At 31.7% G+C, this 21726-nt stretch overlaps 1 protein-coding gene across 1 annotated transcript in view; it reads left to right on the top strand.

The window, feature by feature from the left end:
• The window catches only part of HCN1 (hyperpolarization activated cyclic nucleotide gated potassium channel 1), a gene marked incomplete at its 5' end in the record, with an annotated part of 344119 nt that overhangs the window by 197947 nt on the left and 124446 nt on the right, over positions 1–21726 (top strand). The window contains one exon of the mRNA XM_011373887.2: positions 6377–6538. Coding sequence (XP_011372189.1) covers positions 6377–6538 — 162 coding nt within the window. The remainder of the gene's footprint in view (positions 1–6376; positions 6539–21726) is intronic.

Here is a 21726-nt window from a genome sequence, read left to right as displayed (position 1 = left end):
GCTACCTGACAAACTTTTTTACAACTAAAATATCTAAAATTGATTTTTTATTTTATATATACATATATATGTTTGTTAAATAAATATGTGGACATAAAATAACACATGCTCAATCAGCTGTACATTATTTTTTAACAGTCATGATTGATGACTAGTACATTTGGTTCTATACTTGTTACGACTATATATAAGTACTGTTTAGTTTACTGCAGTCATGTGATCAGACATATCTTTTCCTATAGTTCCAATGATAAGATATCTGTGTCACTTCAAAAAGAGTGGTCAAATAGATGTATATTTTTTCTTGTTTCAATTCCCTATTTGGGGAAGTGAAGTCAGCCTTAAGTACCTTTACATTCCCCACTTATGTGGGGAAGGGGGAGAGGAACAGAGACACAGAGTAGCTATGACAATATGACTTTCAGGAAATCGAATTTTATACCAGATATTAATTTAAACATATAATTTTGAAAAGATAACCACTTTATGAAGTAAGGTAGACGAGCTCTTTCTCTCTCTGAGTGAGGAGAGTTTTTCTGAGAAGCTAAACTGAGAAGACCATTAAGAGAAAAACGAATTAGGAAAGTACCTATGAAATGAAAAATCTCCTTCAACTTAAAATGTTTTCGAGGAATTGAGAGATTTTACTGTTTCTAAATATATGGGGTAAAGCTAATGTGTAAAAAGTTAATGATTCTGAAGAAAAAGTAATCAAGTAATTATAGCAATTAGATATTGCCACCAAATCCAAGAGTATAAGCAGAAGGCTTGTATTACATGTGCCTTTTTAAAAATGTAATTATATGCTCATTCATTTGTACTGTATTTTACAAAAGTGTCTGTCTAGAGCTGCTAGGGGAGAGAACTAGTTTTCATGATGGATTGAGGAGCTGTGAACTAATCGTTTGGGTTCTTGGAGGAGAAAAAGATCAGGTTAACATCAAAAGACTGGTAGAATTTGTTTTGAATAAAAGATACATATTCTTTTGAACCTAGGAAGAAAAACAGTAAGTAAAACTACAGATGTATATTTGTTTGAAGGTATGGGAGGAAATTTAAACATAGTTCAGGAAATTTAAACATAAGAATGTTACTTTCCTCCAGAAAAGGTAAAACTTTAAGCTAAAATTGAGCAGAATAGTCGTGGATTTGAAAGAAGAAGAAAGAGGGAAAAAAATATAAGATAGATAGTATTAGGAATAGACCACAGCCAAGGGCCTCAGACAAGGTTGCTATCCTTTATAAATTTTTAGTAGCAGCAATCCACCGTTTCCTCTCCAGTAATCTTTAGTAGCTCAGGTATAAATGGTGGCTGTTTTGATAGATCAGAATCTGTTTTGTGTGGTGGTTGCAGATTCAGAGCTTTTTAAATGCCAGAAATGAAGTAAAGTTATGGGTGGAATAGTGAAATAGAATGAATGCTATAGAAAATGAGGTTTTTTGTTGTTGTTGTTGTTGTTTTTAATACAGATAGACAAATAGTTGTCTAAAAGTGGCAAAGGGGAGATGAGAATATGAGGGTACTGCCATCAGAACCTAAGACTTATGAAGTATGAAAGAATTGAACCAACTCTATTTGAGAAAGCTACCAGAAAAGCTGAATCTTTGGGGAGATAGTTAGGGGGGACTCATAAGTCTCAGGAAAAGCATAGAAAGAGAGGAAGAATTTTATAACAAGGCTGAGGACAGAGAGAGTTAATAGGTAATGTAGGAGGAGCTTGAGAAGGGACAATGGAAAGAAGAGTCCAGAAAAAAAAGCACTCAATAACATGAGGCTCTGACAATAGATATATGAGGGGACTATTTATGGAGACTTATAGAGATGAAAGGCCCAGATGGTTGTCTTTTTCTGATGGTATGTGCTGGCCATTCCTAATGAGACCCTAGATAATGTAGGGTAGTGGTCCCCAACCTTTTTGGAACCAGGGACCAGTGCTCCTATGAGAATCTAATGCCTGATGATATGAGGTGGAGCTGAGATAGTGATGCTAGCACTGGGGAGTGGCTGCAAATACAGATGAAGCTTTGCTTGCTGGCCCGCTGCTCACCTCCTGCTGTGTGGTCTGGTTCCTAATAGGCCACGGACTGGTACCAGTTCGTGGTCCAGGGATTGGTGATCCCCGCTGTAGGGGACTAATAACATAAATCCAATCACTGCTGTCACTGGTCAGTGTGTTCAAAGAGATTACTGTGAGACTACTCTTCTCTCATATACCAAGGAAAACCTTTGAGTAAGGTTGCTATCCACACTTTGTACCTAAAACCTGGTAAGATAACCTGGATCATTTTTAAGGTAAGAATTGTAGAAAGTGAAGTAGGGCTCCTAAGATACTGATTTTACCTTTGAATAGGGCAAGTACATATAGAATCCTAGATGTACGTTAGCTGAGAAAGAAACTGAGTAGCTGAATGTTTTCTTGTGTTGTGTTGTCAACCACATGGCATACAGACACTCTATCTAAAAGATATATCAAGCTATATAGGTGGAGATTTATAAAGAGGAAAAAAAGAACCCAATATGTATTACACCTTTACAAAAAGAATGTCCTCTGTCAAGAGAGCCAATTCTGCCCCATTTGATATTCATAATGTTACTTTGATAAGAATTCTGAAGGTATATTCTAAGACTTAAATAAACATCGAAGTCATAGAAGCAATCTAGCCTATAAATGACCCCCATCTGTGAAGTCAAAGACTAAGGACATTTTATTGCATGCTTGAAAAATGTTAAATTGCTCTTGACAATTTTTGTGGTTAGGTAAAACATAGATCAAATAGTTAAGGATTCATTAAGGCCAAGCGATTTCATAGGTGGTTTATTAGATTGAGAGACTCCTGAATCCAGTTTATCAGGAAAGAATGTGGAAGCATGTTGAAACAATTCGGTTAATTTATGGATATCTGCCATACAACTCAATTTGGGATCTGGCCTTTTAGAAATAGGATGGAATATACATTGCTTCTGGGAACAATATTGCAGAAAATTATACATATGGTAAGCAATTCTGCAGATATTAGGGGAAGACTGGGAATTCTGAACCAAATTATCTTAGAGCATTCTTCAGTTTTAGAAAGTTAATTAGCTATCTTATCTGGAATCATTGGACTCCAATGAACAGAATTCTAGAATTATAATGTTTTAAAAAGTATTGAGGTGGAATTTGTGACCAGATCTTTCCTCTCACTGAAGAACAACACAATGTTCTGAGCTGGACAAATATAAAACACAGTGCCTTCCACTTACGTATTTTGTAGTCTAGTTCTTGATAAAAATAAAATTAAAGTGTTACTTTTAAAACTTACTTTAATTTTTTTTCAGTTGACTCTTGTAAGTTCTACTTAATAGCGTATTGCTAGTGACCAGAACAACCTGTCTTTCTGCTACCCACACCCTGAGCACTCAAATAAGGTTTCAAGTCAGATTACTAGAAAGATAGAAAATAATGAAGATTTTTTTTTGTAGTTCCCTGGTTTTAAACACAGAAGGAAAAACTTCACACTCTTAAGATCATAAGAGGTTACTTCTGCTATTGTTAAACACCTGCAACATTCTCATTCATTCATTTAACAGGAATTTACTGAGCATCATCGATATTGTTAGTTTTGTATATAGTCAAGTTTGCAAGAAGTAGTATTAGGATAATTGATTCAGACAGAAATTGATCACCCAAGGATATTCACCTCATAGATAGAAAAAAAAAACAAAAATATAATCAATGATATTGTCTGCTTGACCAGGAGGCTGAGTAAAGTTGCACTTAGATTTATGCTACAAGCTTCCCTCAGACAATAAGAAGTTGTGGCTATGCATAAATTAGATCAAATGTTTACTTCTTTGGTTAATATGACTATCTACAGATGTATATGCTCCCTAAGAAAATAGTCTTCTCGATACAAATCTTCTGTGAGCAAGGTTTTAACAGAGCCATTAATAATAACAGCAACCTGCCAGACTTAAATGGATAAAAGAAATCAAGTGACAATCAGGTTGGGCCCAGGCACTGCACACATTTGTGTCTGTATGTGCCAAAATTAACAGTACATATGTTATGCTGTTCTTTTGTCAAGTAGGTAATTCAGGATGGAGATGTATGAATCTGAAATTTTAAATTAGCCTCTGATATAAACCAGTGTCAAAATTTCCAACTTGCCTCTGCATATTCCAGAGTTAGATTTTGGGATCGCTCCAAAAAGTGAAATCACTTTTGAACACAGAATGTTAAAGGCCAAAAGGGTAGACTATTTATAAAATTAATTATGTGCCCTTTTACTGAGAACTCTCTAAATAGAGCTAGTATATAAATCTTGCACTAGCATTGTATAGTAACATTGTGAGGTTGGGAATGGAAATAGGGTAGAGGACAGATTTAATTCTGGGGATTATCCTGTTATAATAGGAATTCAATAATTATATAGAAGCGGGAAAAAAAGGATTGGAAAAATGTGTTTCTAATATATTATAAAAGGCCTTATATCCCTATTAACTTTCTTTATGAAAATAGTGATTATGTTTCTCTAGAAAACATTTCAGAAATAATAGGGTTTTCTTAAAGGAATTGGTGTATAACTATTACCAATGTTATCTTAATTCACTAAAATCTCTTGGGATTTCACCCAAAAATATAATTCCACAAAAGTAATGTAGAAAATCCATGAACATCAGCTTCACTAAGAATGGCTCTAGTTGTCTGTAACATCCCAAATCCCACGCTACAGTCTGATAATTGAATGATGATTGCTGCCTGTATACTTATAATTTATAGACTTTGGCAAAGAGTTTTAGATAGTTATTATTTACTTCAAAGAATTAGGCCAAAAGGTAATTTCTTGTTTGATCCAGAAGCTTATTGTAACTTTATCCTATTTTCCAACAATGCAACACTTACTCGAAAGATACATTGAACTATTTTTTCAGGAAATACTAAGGTATATAGACTTCTATTAGTAAACAAAAAAATTTTAAATCCACAGTGATTTTTCCCTACTTCAATAGTAGAAAGCTTTTTTATTATTTTTACTCTATTAATTTAACAAGAAATTATTAATGCAAATATTGGTACAATTTCTATTTATAAATTTAATGACCTAGAAATATAGCAGGGAATAACATCAAAAAGATTTTTCTGTGGGTTTGCCAAATACAAAACCAATTAAACAATAATTCAGAAGAAAATAAAATTATTATTACCTTAAATTGTGTGTATGGATGTCTGAATATCAAAATACATGAGCTATTGCCTTTAAATCTAGGATCTCGAACTTACTTTTAAAAAGAATTCAGAACAGTATGTACACTTCTACAAAGAAAGATTTTTTTGCTCACTCTAATCATTATGTCAAAAGGAAGATTGTTCAAAGCAAGAATTAATGGCTAATAGAAATGTATCAAAGTGAAAAACATTTAATCGAAGACAGATTTGGTGATTTTATAACAATTAAACCCCAGCAGTCCTGTAATTTTACCTCTATATACCTCAGTATGTATCGCTTAAGAATTATAGAAGTTTCCTTAAAGATGTGATTTTCTAAATTAAAATAGAAATTGTGTGGGGATTTTTTTCTATTTCTCCAATAATTTCTCAATATATGTTGTCTTCCTTTCTTCTAAAATAGAATTCTTTTGGTGAATTATACAAAATATGATTCTAAGTTTTCAAGGTGTGTCTTTCCATATTTAGCCATATTTATTAATTTCATGAAGATATTAATAAGAAAAGTTCACAAGAAAGAAAAGTTTGTACCATACATATTATACAGGTTGAAATAATTTTAGTTTTTAAAAAGAGTTGCACTTTTTTAATTAAATCCTAGGAACTGTTACCTCAAAGTCCACTATTCATGTTCAATATACACAATTAAAGAAGTACCTCTATTTATACACCTAAAAGATAATTGTGATTAATTCTTAATCTTACTTTACATTTTGCAATTAATTTTCTTTTGTTAATGGATTTCAGCCCTTAGCTTATTTTTTTGGTCCTTCAATAAGTCCATTTACTTAAGGGACGGGAAGCAGAGAAGAAGTGGGGCCCATCACTCCCTTTTAAAGCAGCTTTGCTAAAATGTCCAGAAGAACAGTAGATAAAAACTACTGGCAAAACCAGTGTTCTTTAAAACATGGTCCATATATTTAATATATTCATTTTATTTCTGTCCCTTTGTGGAGAACCCACAGTTGGTTGTAATACTCATAAAGCAGAGTGCCAGGTCTCAGTGTAAAGACAAAGAAATATAATCTGTTTCTATTTGTAAAAGTTCTCATATTTTTGTTAAATCGATACTTACACCACATAATGTCAATGCCTACTGACACTAGTAGTATTCGTGACTTTTTTTAAAAGTGAGTATAAGAATTGATTTTATATTTGGTCAACAGATTTTCCACATGACGTATGATCTCGCCAGTGCGGTGGTGAGAATTTTTAATCTCATTGGCATGATGCTGCTTCTGTGCCACTGGGACGGCTGCCTCCAGTTCTTAGTACCACTTCTGCAGGATTTCCCACCAGATTGCTGGGTGTCTCTAAATGAAATGGTGGTAAGTAGTTCGTATTATTTTATATTCTGCGTTTTCAGTGTTTTGCCAAAAAGTTTTAAGTGTTTATGTTACAATGATGTAATTTTTCCTCCATAGATGTTTACAGAAAACTTAATTTTGCTTCCATCGTTATAAAATCAGATGTTTTTTTATGTTATGTTTTAACAGATGTTATGTTTCTCTTCTACAATGAAATTTAATTTATATGAAATGTTCCTGTGGAGGTATATGTTATAACATCTTTTTAGATATCTTACTCTGTGTATATTCAGACATACTTTATTTCAAAGGTACATGTACAAACATGCACACATATAATTATAATACAATGTTTTTTAAAAAATGCCTACTGCTTAGAATAACTTCTTTCTTTCAACTTGATCTTAGCATTTACTTAGCATTTCAAGACATGCAATTCCAGGCATTGTTAAACATACAGAGATATGTACACCAATATAAATGCAATGAGATATATATAACATGCAATGATATTTCAGATAGTACTTCTTTTTAGGGAAAACTTTAAGAAAAAGTTATCCTTTAAACTTTTCTCGAAAAGATATGTAAATATAAAAAACTGTGAAATGTAAATTTGATTTACATACTTAAATATATCCATGTTCACATTAAATTTAAGAGCATATGTTTTGAGCTACATAGTGCAACACTCGCTAAGGAATTGAAACAATAGTGAATATCATACATATGTATATATATTCACATATATTTGTTCTTTTTATGTAAGTTCTAATATTTTCTTCTTGCATTACGTTTTCTTTCTTTTTAAAAAATTAAATTTATTGGGATAACATTGGTTAATAATATTATGTAAGTTTCAGGTGTACAATTTTATAATACATCATCTGTGTGCTCAACACTCAATGTCTAATCTTCCCTAACCATATATTTGACCACCTTTGTCCTCTTCACTTTTCCCCTCACTGCCCTTACCCTCTGGTAACCACCATTCTGTAGTCTGTATCCATGAGTTTGGTTTTTGTTTATTTGTTTGTTTTGTTCATTCATTTGTTGCTTTTTGTTTTATATCTCACATATGAGTGAAATCATATGGTTCTTATCCTTTTCCATCTCACCTATTTCATTTAGTATGATACATGTTGTTGCAAATGGTAATGTTTCATCTTTTTTTGTGGCTGAGTAGTATTTTATTATGTATATGTACCACATCTTCTTTATCCAATCATCAGTCAAAGAACACCTACATTTAATAAAATGTTTAAGTTAACTATGCATTGGAATATCCTTTTCTTATGTATGACAACTTATGGGAAATAAATTTTATGAAACTTTCACAAAAATCTAACTTTGGCATAAATCCAAACCTTCTTTTTTCCCAGACTATTCCGTTATTAATATCTTGGGTTATTATTATAAAAATGGCACAGACATCTTAAGAATATACATTTCTTTCCTCTTAATAACTATAGCTTAGGCTTTATATTTGAAGGAAATTGGGGTTTACATTACATGTTAAGAAATATGGTCTTTTTTTCTGTCTCTCTTCCGTCCCACCAATTTCCTCACCTCTTCTTTCCTCTCTTCCTCTCTCTCATTTTTCTTTATTCCTTTCACTCCTTTCTCTGAGAACTGGTATTCGCCCAGATCTCTCTTTCATTTTATTCATTCCTGCTGAAATGTCACTGCCTCACAGAGTGTTTTCTGGCCACCCTGTATAATAAATCACTGACCTGGTTTATATTTTATCCTTAAAAAATTTAGCAGTACGGTGTTCATGCATAGATGCAGACACACACACACACACACACACACACACACACACACTCGCGCGCGCACACACTTTTGGTGTTTATATTTTTTTCTCTCATGCCAAAATGTAAGTTCCATTAGGTTAAAAAATTTGTCTGTTGTTTTTGTACTTTATTTCCAATGACTAGGACAGTGAGACCATAATTTGTTGTAATTTAGTCACTCATCATCAGAAGTTTATTTGAGAAAAGTTTCTATATGGAAGTTTCTGTATCTAAAAAACAAAGCAAGGAGTTTGATTAGCTCACTTTTCAAATTTGTGATGTGTCTTTGATTATTTATCTGTCACTTTTATTTTATCACTGAAGAAGCGAAATATAAAAATGGTATTAGAATATTTTAGGGGAGAGGAAGAAAAAGCAACATCTCTGTAAGACTGAGTGAATAACATAAAAACATTAAAACTGCTGCCAAAAGATGATTTATCATTGGTACTAACTTATATTTAAGTTTGCAAATATTATTATTTAAAATTTTCCCTAGGTATCTTAAAAATAGCAATTGTCTTTACTGAGAGAGTAAAAGGACTATTTTTGGGTATCTATGAAGTGCATATAATTATATAATTATAATGTAGGGCAATATCCTACTTAATATATCTAGTGATAAACACACTTAATGAAGAAAAATTTCAATGTCTTGATCATTTTTTTAAAATGTGCCTGCAGGTGCTTATTTGTACATGTGTTTATCTTTAAGCTAACATCATCAAACCTTTATTATAACCTGATGTTATACAAAATACCTTTCCTGAATTTACAATTTGCTTCTTGGGTCTTTTTATTTTTGACTTCAGGTTTACTTATGAAATTGGCTCTTATTTTAACATTATTTTCATGGTTAACTCTAACATAGAGAACTAGAAACAGTTAAGTCTATATTCAATTACAAAGACCAAAAAATATTTAAAATTGTGAATATTAGCGATACACAGGAGATAGAAAACCATGAACAGGACATGTTTGTATCAATAAAGAATCTTAATGATGTCATATTGGAGATATTATTGTCTGTCCTAAAGCTACTGAGTTCTAGAAAACTTTCTATCATATCAAAACAAAGAGTATTTACACACAAAGAGAATTATAAAGAAGTGAAAATCTCATATAAGAAAAAATAACCCTACATTTATATATCATGCTTATTATATACAAGCCCTGTGCTTTGAAATATGCTATATTATTGATCCTCACAGCAACAGGAAGAGGTTAGCACTATTACCTTCGTTTTGCAGTTCAGAAAAGTGCAAATTTTAGAGATTAAACTCACTGTCCATTGTCATACAGGTAGCATGGATTAAAGTACCAAGACTAGAATAAATAACTCTTTGACTCCATAATTTCTGTGTTCTAAACCATATTAGACTATCTTGCATTGCATAGACTGTAAAAAACAGTTAAAAAAAAGTAATTACAAAAGATGAAGTCTGTAGTCACAGCACACCTGTTGCAGTAGACAGTCACTAGAATATCAGCATTTGAACTCTAACACTAAAAAGTGACAAGACTGATATGAGATGTAGATGTGGACAAACAAAAGCAAATTAGGAAGACAAAATTTGAGAAGCCAGACAAGGATGGATATAGGACACACTAGTCATCCTTGGTTATGGGATTAAAAATTATGCAATGTCAACTTAACATTGATATTAAATTATTTTTTATAAAAATTAGGATGTTTAGTGAATTCCTCATGCCTTCCTTCTTTTTCCTATCTTGCATTTTAAGTGATTTATATCTTTGAATATTATTTTCAATTTTCCTTAACCATATTTGCATTTATATCCATATCATTTTCTCTATATATATTAAATCCTCCTTGACTACATTTGTGTTTATATGTATATCTTTATCTACATATATTTTTAAATCCTCTTAACTACATTTGTATTTATTCTTATATCCTTATCTATACCTATATATCACTAACTAGTTATCAATACATTTCTTATGGTGAGAAATTCAGACTTAATGCTATAACTATACTTTAACAGGTAATTTGTCCAATATATTTATTATTATACTAACTGTTTCTAATCTGCATTTGATTCCATAAAAGTAGGTTCAATTCCTTTCGGTTATTTCCTTTGCAATCTTTATAAATTCCTCATTAAAAGATAATTATTTAAATGTTATGTTTAAAAACTTAATACTAACCATGATGGGTTACTTGAATTGATGAGGGAGGAGATACTGACTTTTAAAATGCAACTTGAACAGGGATTAATCTTATTCTGCATTTGTAATATTTGCTTTTGTTTTATTCAAGAAATGTTTGAATTATAGAATTCTGTCTGAATGAAAATCTTGGATTAGTCAGATAATTAATGTCTAATAAAATTAATTTTGAAAATCTTGTCATTCCCATGATATTATGTGACTGTGATTTAGGTATATCACATTGAAATTGTCTTAGTTCATTATTAAAGGGATAAGATATAATGGTTTTTGGTTTAAATTATGAATATTATGAAAAATTGATTTTAAGAACGTAACTAAGAAAATGAAACAAGGACGCATTTGAACTTGCATATTAATTTTGATGTAATTTAGGGAATGACTTTACGGAATAGTTAGAATTTGTAACTAAATATCATACATTCCTAGAGTCATGTTTCTCTAATTGAAGTTTGCAAGTTTATTTTCAGGGAGCCCACAAATTTTCTTTCAGCAATCCTATAAAATTTGACAATAGTATGAAAGCATATTTTGAATCTAGGGTCATTTGAATGACCTAAATTTGAAGTCTGGATTGCTTTTGTAGTTGAAATGTGTTGTGTCATGAGGTGTTATTTTAAATAATTCTGGCTTATGGGTTAATAAATAAATGATCCATTTATACCAAATGAAAGCAAAATGGTATCATATTAAATGTGGTATAAAATTTTCGCCATAGTCAAAAGGAGAAATGGATTGGAAAACTTAATCACTTGTTACCTAGCACACAATTGTACAGTATTGTGTTAAACTACATACTCTATAATAACTAGTACAATGATAGCACTATATTTGCATTGTGTGCAACTATTTATTTTAGCAAAACGTCATCCATCAAAATAAATTGGCATTAAGATGTTTATTATTTTGTTAGTATTTGATTTGTAAATTTTTGTTTATTTTAATGTTATGAGGCCTATAAGTATAAGAAACTTATTTCTAGTGCTGTACTTTTATTTATTTGCGTAATATAATAATCAAAATATTTTAAGCCAACTCAAGGGTCATTTATTATGTTTTATTTTGTTGTAATTTGAAGGAATCTATGTAATTCCAGAATTGCCTCTACCACTAAAATTTTGTGATTTTAGGCAAATCGTTTAACTTTCCTGTACTTCAACCATGAAACAAGTGTATATTTTTATTCTTTCATTTAGATAATTTTACTGAGTACCTACTTTGTGCCAGGCATTATTTTAGGCACTGAACACACAAAAGAGAATAAGAAAGTCTCTGCCCTCATCGTACTTACATTCTAACACGATTTCATTCATACCACTTCTTTCTAACTGCTGAAAACTAAGAGATTATCGAAATGTAAACTCTACTCTGAAGGAATTCATAATGAGAAAATTATTCGCAAAAGACGTTAATATGAATTTGAATCAAGTCCTCTAGAATGGATGCACTGCCCAAAGTCTTCTGAGACAGGGGACAAATTCTAGTGAAATACTGCCCTCTTTCTGCTTGCCAGGTCATCTACTCTTGAAAATGCAGCCATTCATCCAAGCCTCTTTCCTACCCTCCTAATTTAGCCACATAGAGAGTCCTACCTTTCTCCATCTGAAACAATGGTAGGCTAGTGGCAGCCTCATATGGATTGAGATAAAATTTATGAGAAGTATAAACTAAAGGCTGGGAGACACAAAATAAGTAGACATTTATTTCAAGTGCTATCAGCTGCTTTGGATCAGGAACCTTCAACAAAGAGTGTGGATTGAGATATGTCAGTCACATCTAGCTCAAAAACTGTAATAGTCACAATAAATATATGCTGGGGGTTAGAGTCGAAAGAGCTTAAATAACTCCTATTTTAAGTGAGTGATTTGGAACAAAAAAGACATATAAATTATTCATTTGCAAGTTTTCATACATAAGTAGAATATTGAAAACTAGGATGATTGTATTATCTATTGATAGTCCAGCAAACATATAAAGACAAAATTAAAATATGTTCACTTTTTTTTACTCGATTAACTACTTTGATAATGATTGATTGAAATAATATAACTAAGATAATATAACTAAAAAATGAAGCTAAAATATCTTAATTAAAACATATTTCTTCTCTCTTGAGATCTAGCAATGTATTTTAGATTTGAAATTCTACAAATTAGAAGTTGTATTATTATATTGTCCATTTCTTTCTAAATAAAATGAATTGCCTTAACAATTTTTTAAGTCCTGCCTGAAAGAAGGTAACTAATTTGCTGACAAGTCACTATTTAGCTTCACAGAAAAAAATGCATTCATAGGTCCTATGAATTATAGCAACAAAGTAGGTCAGCAGCCTGCTGAGTATTGTAATTCTTCTTTGCCATCCAGTTTCTGCCTAATAGGAAAACCAGCCTGGTGACTGCTCTCTGTTGGATAGAAACACGACCACATCACAAAAGAAACAACTCACACACTGTGTTCTTCCTTCTCAGATGTGTATTCTTTTATAGAAATGAACATATGGAAATAAATTCTAGTCTGGTATTTTGTTTTCAAGTAAAATGTATGTTACATAAAAGCTTTAATGTGAATTATACTCTGATACAGAGAAGGATAAAGGATATTACTTAAATTTCATATTGGCTATGACTGCATTAAGTTGCCTTAACAGTACCAAGACCAATCAATGTCTCAAACATGTTTTTTTTTTCTTATATATACTAGCTCTTAAGTTTTAAGCAACGAATAGCTAGAAGAAGCACCATTCATTCCTCTAACATAGGCAATTTATCAGATAAGATCTTAAGAATATGTATTAGAATCATTGGCTGGTCTTCTCCATGCTTTGAGGACATAGAAATAGGTCCGGTGTGGCCAACATTTTAAAGTCTTTTCTAGTATTACCAGCCAGGTGCCTCAGAAACATGGCTCCACTTAAACAAGAGTTAAGTTACACCTGGCTCTGCTGTACAACCTGCTATCTCATACTCCATGTATAGAGTTATGAGCACTTCCATCTGTGGGCTATAACCATTTATTTTCATAGTATAAGCATAATAATGATGAAAAATTACTTAGAAAAGTTTGAAAATTCACCCCCATGTTTTCGTAATTCATAAAATGATATATAACAATGAACTACAATATAGTCTTTATATTCCAATAACATTTTCCAGGGCATACCATTAAGTCAATAAATTTTTACTCTAAATACATTCTAGAGATAGAAATAAATATTAATTATAATATCTATTTATAATGTCAACCAAAACAATTGTATATATAACAGAGCATCTGTGCTAACCTTTGCCATTGTGATTAATGTAGTGATCAAAAATCCTTGTTCCTGCAAGTTAGGGTCTAAAGTAGGAAAATCTTTATTTCGATTGTATTAAAATGAGGACATAATTCAGTTTGGCCATCTCATTTTGCCATAAACTATATTTTTGCCCTTTAGAAGATTTAAAAAATATATTGTGTTCAAAGTCCAGCTATTGATTTATACTGAAAAAAGTTATTTAGTTAAATGGAACTATAAGATGGTTAGGGAAAATATCATTTCAATTGGTACCCATTACTAGCTCCCCACTGCTCCCAAACTAAAACTAAAGCATTAATGCTCCATTAAATGATGATTACATTCTGTCTAGCACTTTTGTAATTCTGTTCTCAAATTCTTAAGGAAAAAGAAAAAAATGAAAATTGGCACAGGTCAGTAATCAGTAAATATTAGCAAATCAAATTAAAGTTTTTATTAATCGATGATATTTATGGAAATTATTCTCCATAAGGTAACTTTCTATTTCACTCATCAATGTAATTATTTATCTATAACTTTTTAAAAATTATTTTACAAGGAAATTAGAACTTTTAAAAATAGCTCTTTAGAAAGTATGAAAAAGATTTAGAAACATATAGATTTTTATACGATGAAACATATAAACATAGAAACCTTATAAATGATAGAGCTGGATTCAGTTTATATATGAAAATTTATGAGAATGACATATTGTAATGTCTTGTCATTCAGTTTGTATCCTAATGCATTGAGTGAACAGACTATCATAATGGTTTAGTGTTCTACAGGAATTAAATCACAACAACATTTGAAAGAGAAACAAAAAGAAGGATAAACATTATTTTACAGAAGAATGAAAATAAAAGAAGTAGGAGATAGCCAAATAGCTAATATAGTAAAGGCAGATTGCCTTTTCTCCTTCAGGCTGTTTCTACCATTGAGGCAATTTAATATTGTCAAGAGATGGCTTTGAAGCCAGCATTGTTTCTTCCAAAATTTACACTCTTTATCTTAACCCGCTATTGATTGAGATCTTAATACTGTTTCTTTTGCTAATCTATGTTTTCATTAAGATCTTTCTTATCTAATAAGTTAACAATATAAGTTTGTGGGTATATTTCTACCCTTTTTAGTAATAACTTATAACAATAATTCCTGTAACAGTTATAACTTCTACCGTGTATTTAATACTTAATATATATAATCAAGTATTATTATTATTTGGTTCTTTACGCATCTGGGAGTTTTGCAACATCTATTCACAACCATGCTCAGCAAATTGTCTATATTAAATGATGATAAAGAACTGATTAATTGTAGTGTCATATTTTGCAATGCTTCTTCACTTTTAAAAGGTACTTTTATATGTAACAAGCAATATCATGAACACATTATGAATTAAGAAAGAGATATTCAAAATAGCTGTCAAAGGTCAAGCAGAAAGTTAGAGACAGAACTAGATCTAAGACAACATCTAAATAACATTTAGAATGAAAGAAACATTAGAATGAGGCATCTAGTTATAGTTGAATGAAATACCAGGAAGTGGATAGACCCTCCACTTGAGATCCATGGAATGATAATAAATGATAAAATGTAAGTGGAATACTTTCAGTCTTGTATAATAATGTCTTCTGTGAAGATGAAATATTTTAAACTGAATAAACTTGAATAAACTCTAGGGAAATCAAACTCCAAATCAATACTTCGGTACTCCAAATGAGCTCAACCTCCTGGCCCATGTGAATTGCATATTAAAATGATGATATCTTGAAGAAAAAAATGATGGACTGATAACACAGGATCTTTCACAAACCATGAAAATTAAAGAACTGGTTGTCTCCGGGATAGGTAAATACTGTATGAATTTAAAAAGAGAAAATGTAGAAATGTTGCAAATTGCAACCTGATATGTCTGATGTTAATTCCAAGACTCTCCACTAAATTATAAAAGAAGTTATTTGTGAGCACCGAGAAAAGGCAGTGTTTGGTCAGTACAAGTACTGGTTTAATGAAAGCAAGTCATAACAGATCAGCATTTTTTTTCTCTTTTATACATAACATGTCATGAAAAAAAATTGTTGAAAACCTTACTAAGTATGTACAGCAGTTCACTATTTCTGTTTTGAGCTGAACTTTAGACTGGTACATGCATTTTATACAATGCTTTCTACAAGTTCTTCATGGTATCTTACTGTGAAATATTTGATTAACAGAAAATAGGATCGAGTGGGTTAATAGCTGGTATTTTTGAGTGTTTTCTGTTCTCACACCCCAAAGTGCAGATTAATAGATTAATATCAACATTTAAGAAGATATTTAGTGGACATATGTAGGATATGACATATTTTCAACATATTAACATGATCTGAAGTCTTTTCAACATATTAGTTAAAACCTGGTTGAAGCCACCAAAGATGCACCTTACACAAAGCAAAAAAGAAATGGCTAATATGCTTGGTTATAGATTCATGTTCAAGAAGATCTTGTTATATAGAAGGATTAACTGAGTACAATAAAATAGATATTTTATGTGGCAGAACAGAAGGTCTTACAATAAGATAAAGAAAAAAGAAAGGGGATAAGTACAAGAATCAGACATGGCTCAGGCAAGGACATGATAAAATACTAGGGTTTTGGTGACTGTAATTTCAATATATATCAATAATTAAGATACTGTCCATGTTAACTAATAGAAAATTCTAACTATATTTTTATAAGAAAAAATATTTAGTTTAATTTTGGACATCTAATTCTAAGATCTTTTAATTCTATAAGCAATTATTTTCTGATCAAAAGATACCTAATTATCTCTTTGCAATGTAAATGCTCACTGGATATCCACTCTTATTTCTGAAATGATGATTTTAAAGCTAATTTAGATCCATTTACAAGTTTAGTAATATGTAAGATAAATTAAGAACATTGTGGCACATCAATAATCAACTTGGTTTTCAAAAACCGCTTTCCTCAAAGAATTCACTTGATTATTTAACAGAGTATTTAAGTATTGAGAAAGTATTAAAGTGCACCCATATATAATAACCTATGAAAAGTGTGACAGAGAGAATGGAATTACGCCAAATTGAACAAAAGAGATTTCATTATTTTTACACATAATCTTTTCGATTATATAAACAGGAAACAGAGGCTCATTGCTTTGCAATGTGTTTTTCTTTGTAGTACATCTCTTACCGTGTAGCTGAATTTAGTTCATAAAATTATATCACATTGTGGCATATTACTTATTATGACAGATCACTTTGATAAACTCAAAAACTTAGAAATATGTGGCTCTCCTTCCATAAACCATGAATATCTTTTCTTAGAAATATTTATTCTATTTTTATTTACTACTAGTAATAAGAAAAAGCTTTAAAATCATGACAAAAACATCATTCTAAATTAAATTAATCATTTGCCAATTTCCATTTGGAGCATAATCAGAGAAAAAGATAGAGTTATTGTTTAACTTGCAGAAAGAAAGTAGAAAGCTGCATATTTCACAATGGACTTCACCAAAAATTAGGCCATTCCTAATGTAATTGTGATGCATTGGCTCATTTGTTTCATTGATGATTATTTTCATTGCAGTCAAGTTATGGAAAATTGAGACTACAGGTTCCTTAAAATGCTTACCTCTTTATTTAGAGATAAAAGAGATAATAAATAAATAAACTCATTCTCTCTTTATGAATTATCACTTGTGAAATTACATTTTTTTAGAAGATCCAGGGCAAACCTTGGTGAGAAAGGTGTTAAATCTATATGAAATAAACGACCAATCAACCAAACATCTATAACCCATCTCATTAATAAAACACAACTAATCAATGCCTTTAAGGAGCTTTTTTTTCCCCACTATTCCTCAATAACTTGGTGCAGAAGAGAAATGGCAAGAGAAATGGGGAAAGTACTCGAGATAGTCTAAAAATTAATTCTACTATAAAATTCATGCAGGTTCAGCCCAATCCAGTGCCCTATGTTATATATGTTGCTTTGTAGCATATTACAGTTGAATATGCAATGGTGATCCAAAAAAAACCTTTGAATATCAAATCATAATTTAATATAGTTTATAATATTCCATTTAACATGACGCAAAAGAAAAATCTTTCACCAACTTTTGAAACCAAAAATTTCCTGTAGCTAATAGGATCAACCAAATCAACAAGAATAATCAGAAAACTTTGTTCTCTAAAAATACTATTTAATATATAAATTCAACTGCACATAGAAAATTCTTTGAAAAGCACATGACAGCTTGAGGCTATCAAGTTAAACTAGCTTTTAAAAAATAAATTTTTAAAAATAAAATTAATTTGATCAAAGAATATTACCCATTGTCCAGCCTAACCAAAATGACTTCAAAATAAATAGCAAATTTAAATATCTACAAGAGCCAATCTAGTAACATAGACGTGTGAACTAGACCAAGTGTAAGACAAAAAGCTGCTGCTTGCTGCTGGTGAACCAGGGAAAGCTTACCCTGTCTAAGAGACACAGCTGCTCCTCAATTACAGCTGATAATTATGTGGAAATTAATGCCCAGTGATGCCTGGAGAGCCAGCAACCCATTAGTTTCCAACTTCAGAAATTAATCAAACAGTTGATAGGATTGAAACCAGGAATACATGCTTTGTCACTACAAGTATTGGTCTCTTCCTTCAGACTCAGGCCCTAACAGAATTCCTCCTGTCTCCCCCATCTAAAAAGGGAATAATCAATTAATGTAAAAGTTACATGGGAAAAATAAAGGAAAGGGAATTTGTCCACATAAGTGGCTCAGCCAGGACTTATCACACTGGTTACATTAATTTGAATTTCTTTTTACATAAATTTAGCTGATTTGGCAATTTTTCTAAATAATACGATAAATTATCAAACAGCTATGGTTGAAAGAACTGGCCTAGATAAAATACATAAAATAAAAAGACAAGACAGACAAGTTAATTCAACGTTGTCCTTGGGAATTCTTTGTCGTTACAAGGGAAAAAATAATCCATTTGCAATTATGATGTTACTGAAAAACAGTAAAAATTTACCATGCAGAGTGTGTTGAGAAAGATTTTCTTAAAAGGCATTGTCTTCACTTCTCATATTGTTGCCTATTGCTGAGAAATATCTGATGAGCAATTTATTAATTAAAAACAAAGATCTAGAATTTTACTGCAGCCAGAGTCATAGTAGCAGTTGCATGACTCAGGGGATCTGCAATTCAAGCTTTAGATTCTAAATATTACAGATAAAAAAAATAGCTTTATTAATATTGGTTATGTAGCATCACCCTTATGTCAGTGATAAACTCAAAAATGTATCCAGCATCTTAAATTTATGACAAGGGAGATGTTCTTCAGTTTTAAGTATGTAGTGTTCAGGCCAGACCAAAAAAGATTTGGAAATGTGTTGTATATAAATTAGGTATAACACCCCTACCCCCTCATATCACAGAATCAATTTGCATCTACTTATTTGCATGAGATTCGGATGCATTAGTAGCATCCATCTATCTATCTATCTATCTATCTATCTATCTATCTATCTATCTATCTATCATCTATCTATCATCTATCTATCATCATCTATCATCTACCTATCTACCTATCTACCTACCTTCCTACCTACCTACCTACCGGTTTATTTATTTTTTGAGTAACTATTTTTATACCTGCTGATGTAGCAGGAAAATAGATGGACAATAAGAGAAAGTCTTGCCCTCATGATTGTCTATTTTTTCCAGGAAAATAGAAAGTAAATAAAATAAAGACTATAAAAATAATTCCAGACAGTACAAATCCTATTAAGACTAAAGCAAGAGAACAGAATATAGTGATGCAGATCTACTTAAGATAGAATGGTTTTTAGATGCCATCTCTGAAAAGATAACATTTGAGCTGAGAACTCAAGGAAATGAAGGAATGAGTTATGCAAAAATCTGGAAGACGAGAAGTCCAGGAGGAAGAGACAGCATGTGCAAAGCTGACTGGTGTAGCCGGAGTGGAGTGAGGGAGGAGTACCAAAATATTAGAAAAATACCCAGGGGCGAGCTAGATTACAAAGGGTCTCGTAAAACATGGACACATTTAGGGTTTTATTCTCTATATAACGGAGAGCTGAAAGAGACCCAGTTACCTGAGCTGCGAGAACCCCTTTTAGGGCAGAACACACAAGAGGGAGTCCTATTTTCCTATTTCACAGAAAAAGCAACAGCACCAGGCACTGAGGTGCAAGTGTGTGAACAAATGTCTAAATAAGCCGACAACAAACAGGGAATTGAGGCTGAGCAGCAGAGTCCAGAGCAGCGCAGAGGTAGGCTATGTGTAATCAAAGCTCCAGGCAGGTGGGCAGAGCAACACGCAGCAGCCACGTGAGCTTGACCTGAACTAGTGAAGTCTGGCAATGGAGCAGCAGTCACCTTCCCCCTGGGAGGGCGAGGAGGCACAGTGGCCTACATAAGTAAGTCAGGCTGATTTGAAAACACATGTAACATATTAACTAGCACTGCGGGTAGGAGAGGGGACAGTTTTAGCCATAAAGGTGGGAGCAGCTAAGTACTTAATTTAGATATAAATATTAAGCAGACCTCATGCTTAAGGAAATCAAGCTTACCCTCATGCTATTCTAAGGAGAGATAATTTAGGTAGATTTATTCTTTTATTTTGTTAGTCAGTCAACAAATATTTATTAATTTTCTGCTCTGTACCAGGAACTGTTGTAGGTACAATTTTCCTACCCTGGGAGTTCTGCATTCTAATTGAACTTGTTACTATAAAAGGAATAATTGAGGGTAAGCTTGATTTCCTCAAGAATCATGTTTAGTGAAGAAAAACCAAAACAAATGTTTGATTTCTGACAGTCTTGGACCTTTAGTGATGCTTGAGTTCTTCAATTTATGTTTCTATCATTAGTATTTGAGAATCTGAACACTTATTCACAATTAAAGCTGATTCTTTATCTATATATAAAGATATCAAATATTAATGTTTGGTTTTTCTTTTTACCATTTTTTAAATCTCTATTAATATCACTATTTCCAGGAAGTCCTGTTAAAGTACTCTGTATACTTGCATTTATGTCAAATGAAATGCTGCTACAATTATAAAAATAATAGCCTGTTGGTTTACTGGTCATCATCTTTTAACCCTGGAGAAGATCTTGTGTGTCCCTATGAGACTTTTTCTCTATCTTGCTCTACTTATATAGTGATTCAGGATACCTGGAATAACTTGATGGAAATAAAACAGAACTTGATTTAAATACAAAGGACGATTTGTATCTGGCTCACCTCTAAAAAACAAAAGTTAATATATTTACATTATTTCCTATTTTAACTTATACTTTTTTCTTTTACTCAAAGAGAAAGCTTACTAGAAAATGTTAAATCACTGTAAGTATTTAATTTGAAGGCTAAGGTATCATTTGACCCATTGCATTTCCCTGATAATGATAAATTTTCCTTATCGGAAATTTGATTTTATCAAATGTGCACCATAGCCACTCTGATATGTATATGGAATTGGATTAGAGACAGACAGAGAGAGAGAGAAAGAGAAAGATTGATTTTGAGTCCTATAATCCAGTTTAAGGGGAAAAGTTACATTTAGGCCTGCGCTTTGTTTTTCTTTCCTTGCTCCATTGCTTGCCACTTTTCTGAAGAAAGAAAGCTGTACTTAAACTGATAAGGAAAATATTTCATAGACTTTTCAGTGAAATTTTAATGGACTACTGGTAGTCGAATACATAAAATAATCAAGTCATTAAATGGAGATAGTGCTTTATTAAAAAATGTAATCATGAGGTAAGAATGCATGCAGATTATCAATTGAAATATATCTTCTAGTTCTGCAGAAGAGTTACACATTTTCTGAAAAAAGAAAGATGTTCATGAAACCTGCGGAATATCCAGTTCATTATAAAATTCTTTCATGTGATTGCTATCCTATTAGGCA

This window comes from Pteropus vampyrus, unplaced genomic scaffold (assembly GCF_000151845.1).
Source record: "Pteropus vampyrus isolate Shadow unplaced genomic scaffold, Pvam_2.0 Scaffold234, whole genome shotgun sequence".
NCBI lineage: Eukaryota > Metazoa > Chordata > Mammalia > Chiroptera > Pteropodidae > Pteropus > Pteropus vampyrus.
This window is presented reverse-complemented; position numbering and strand designations above follow the sequence as displayed.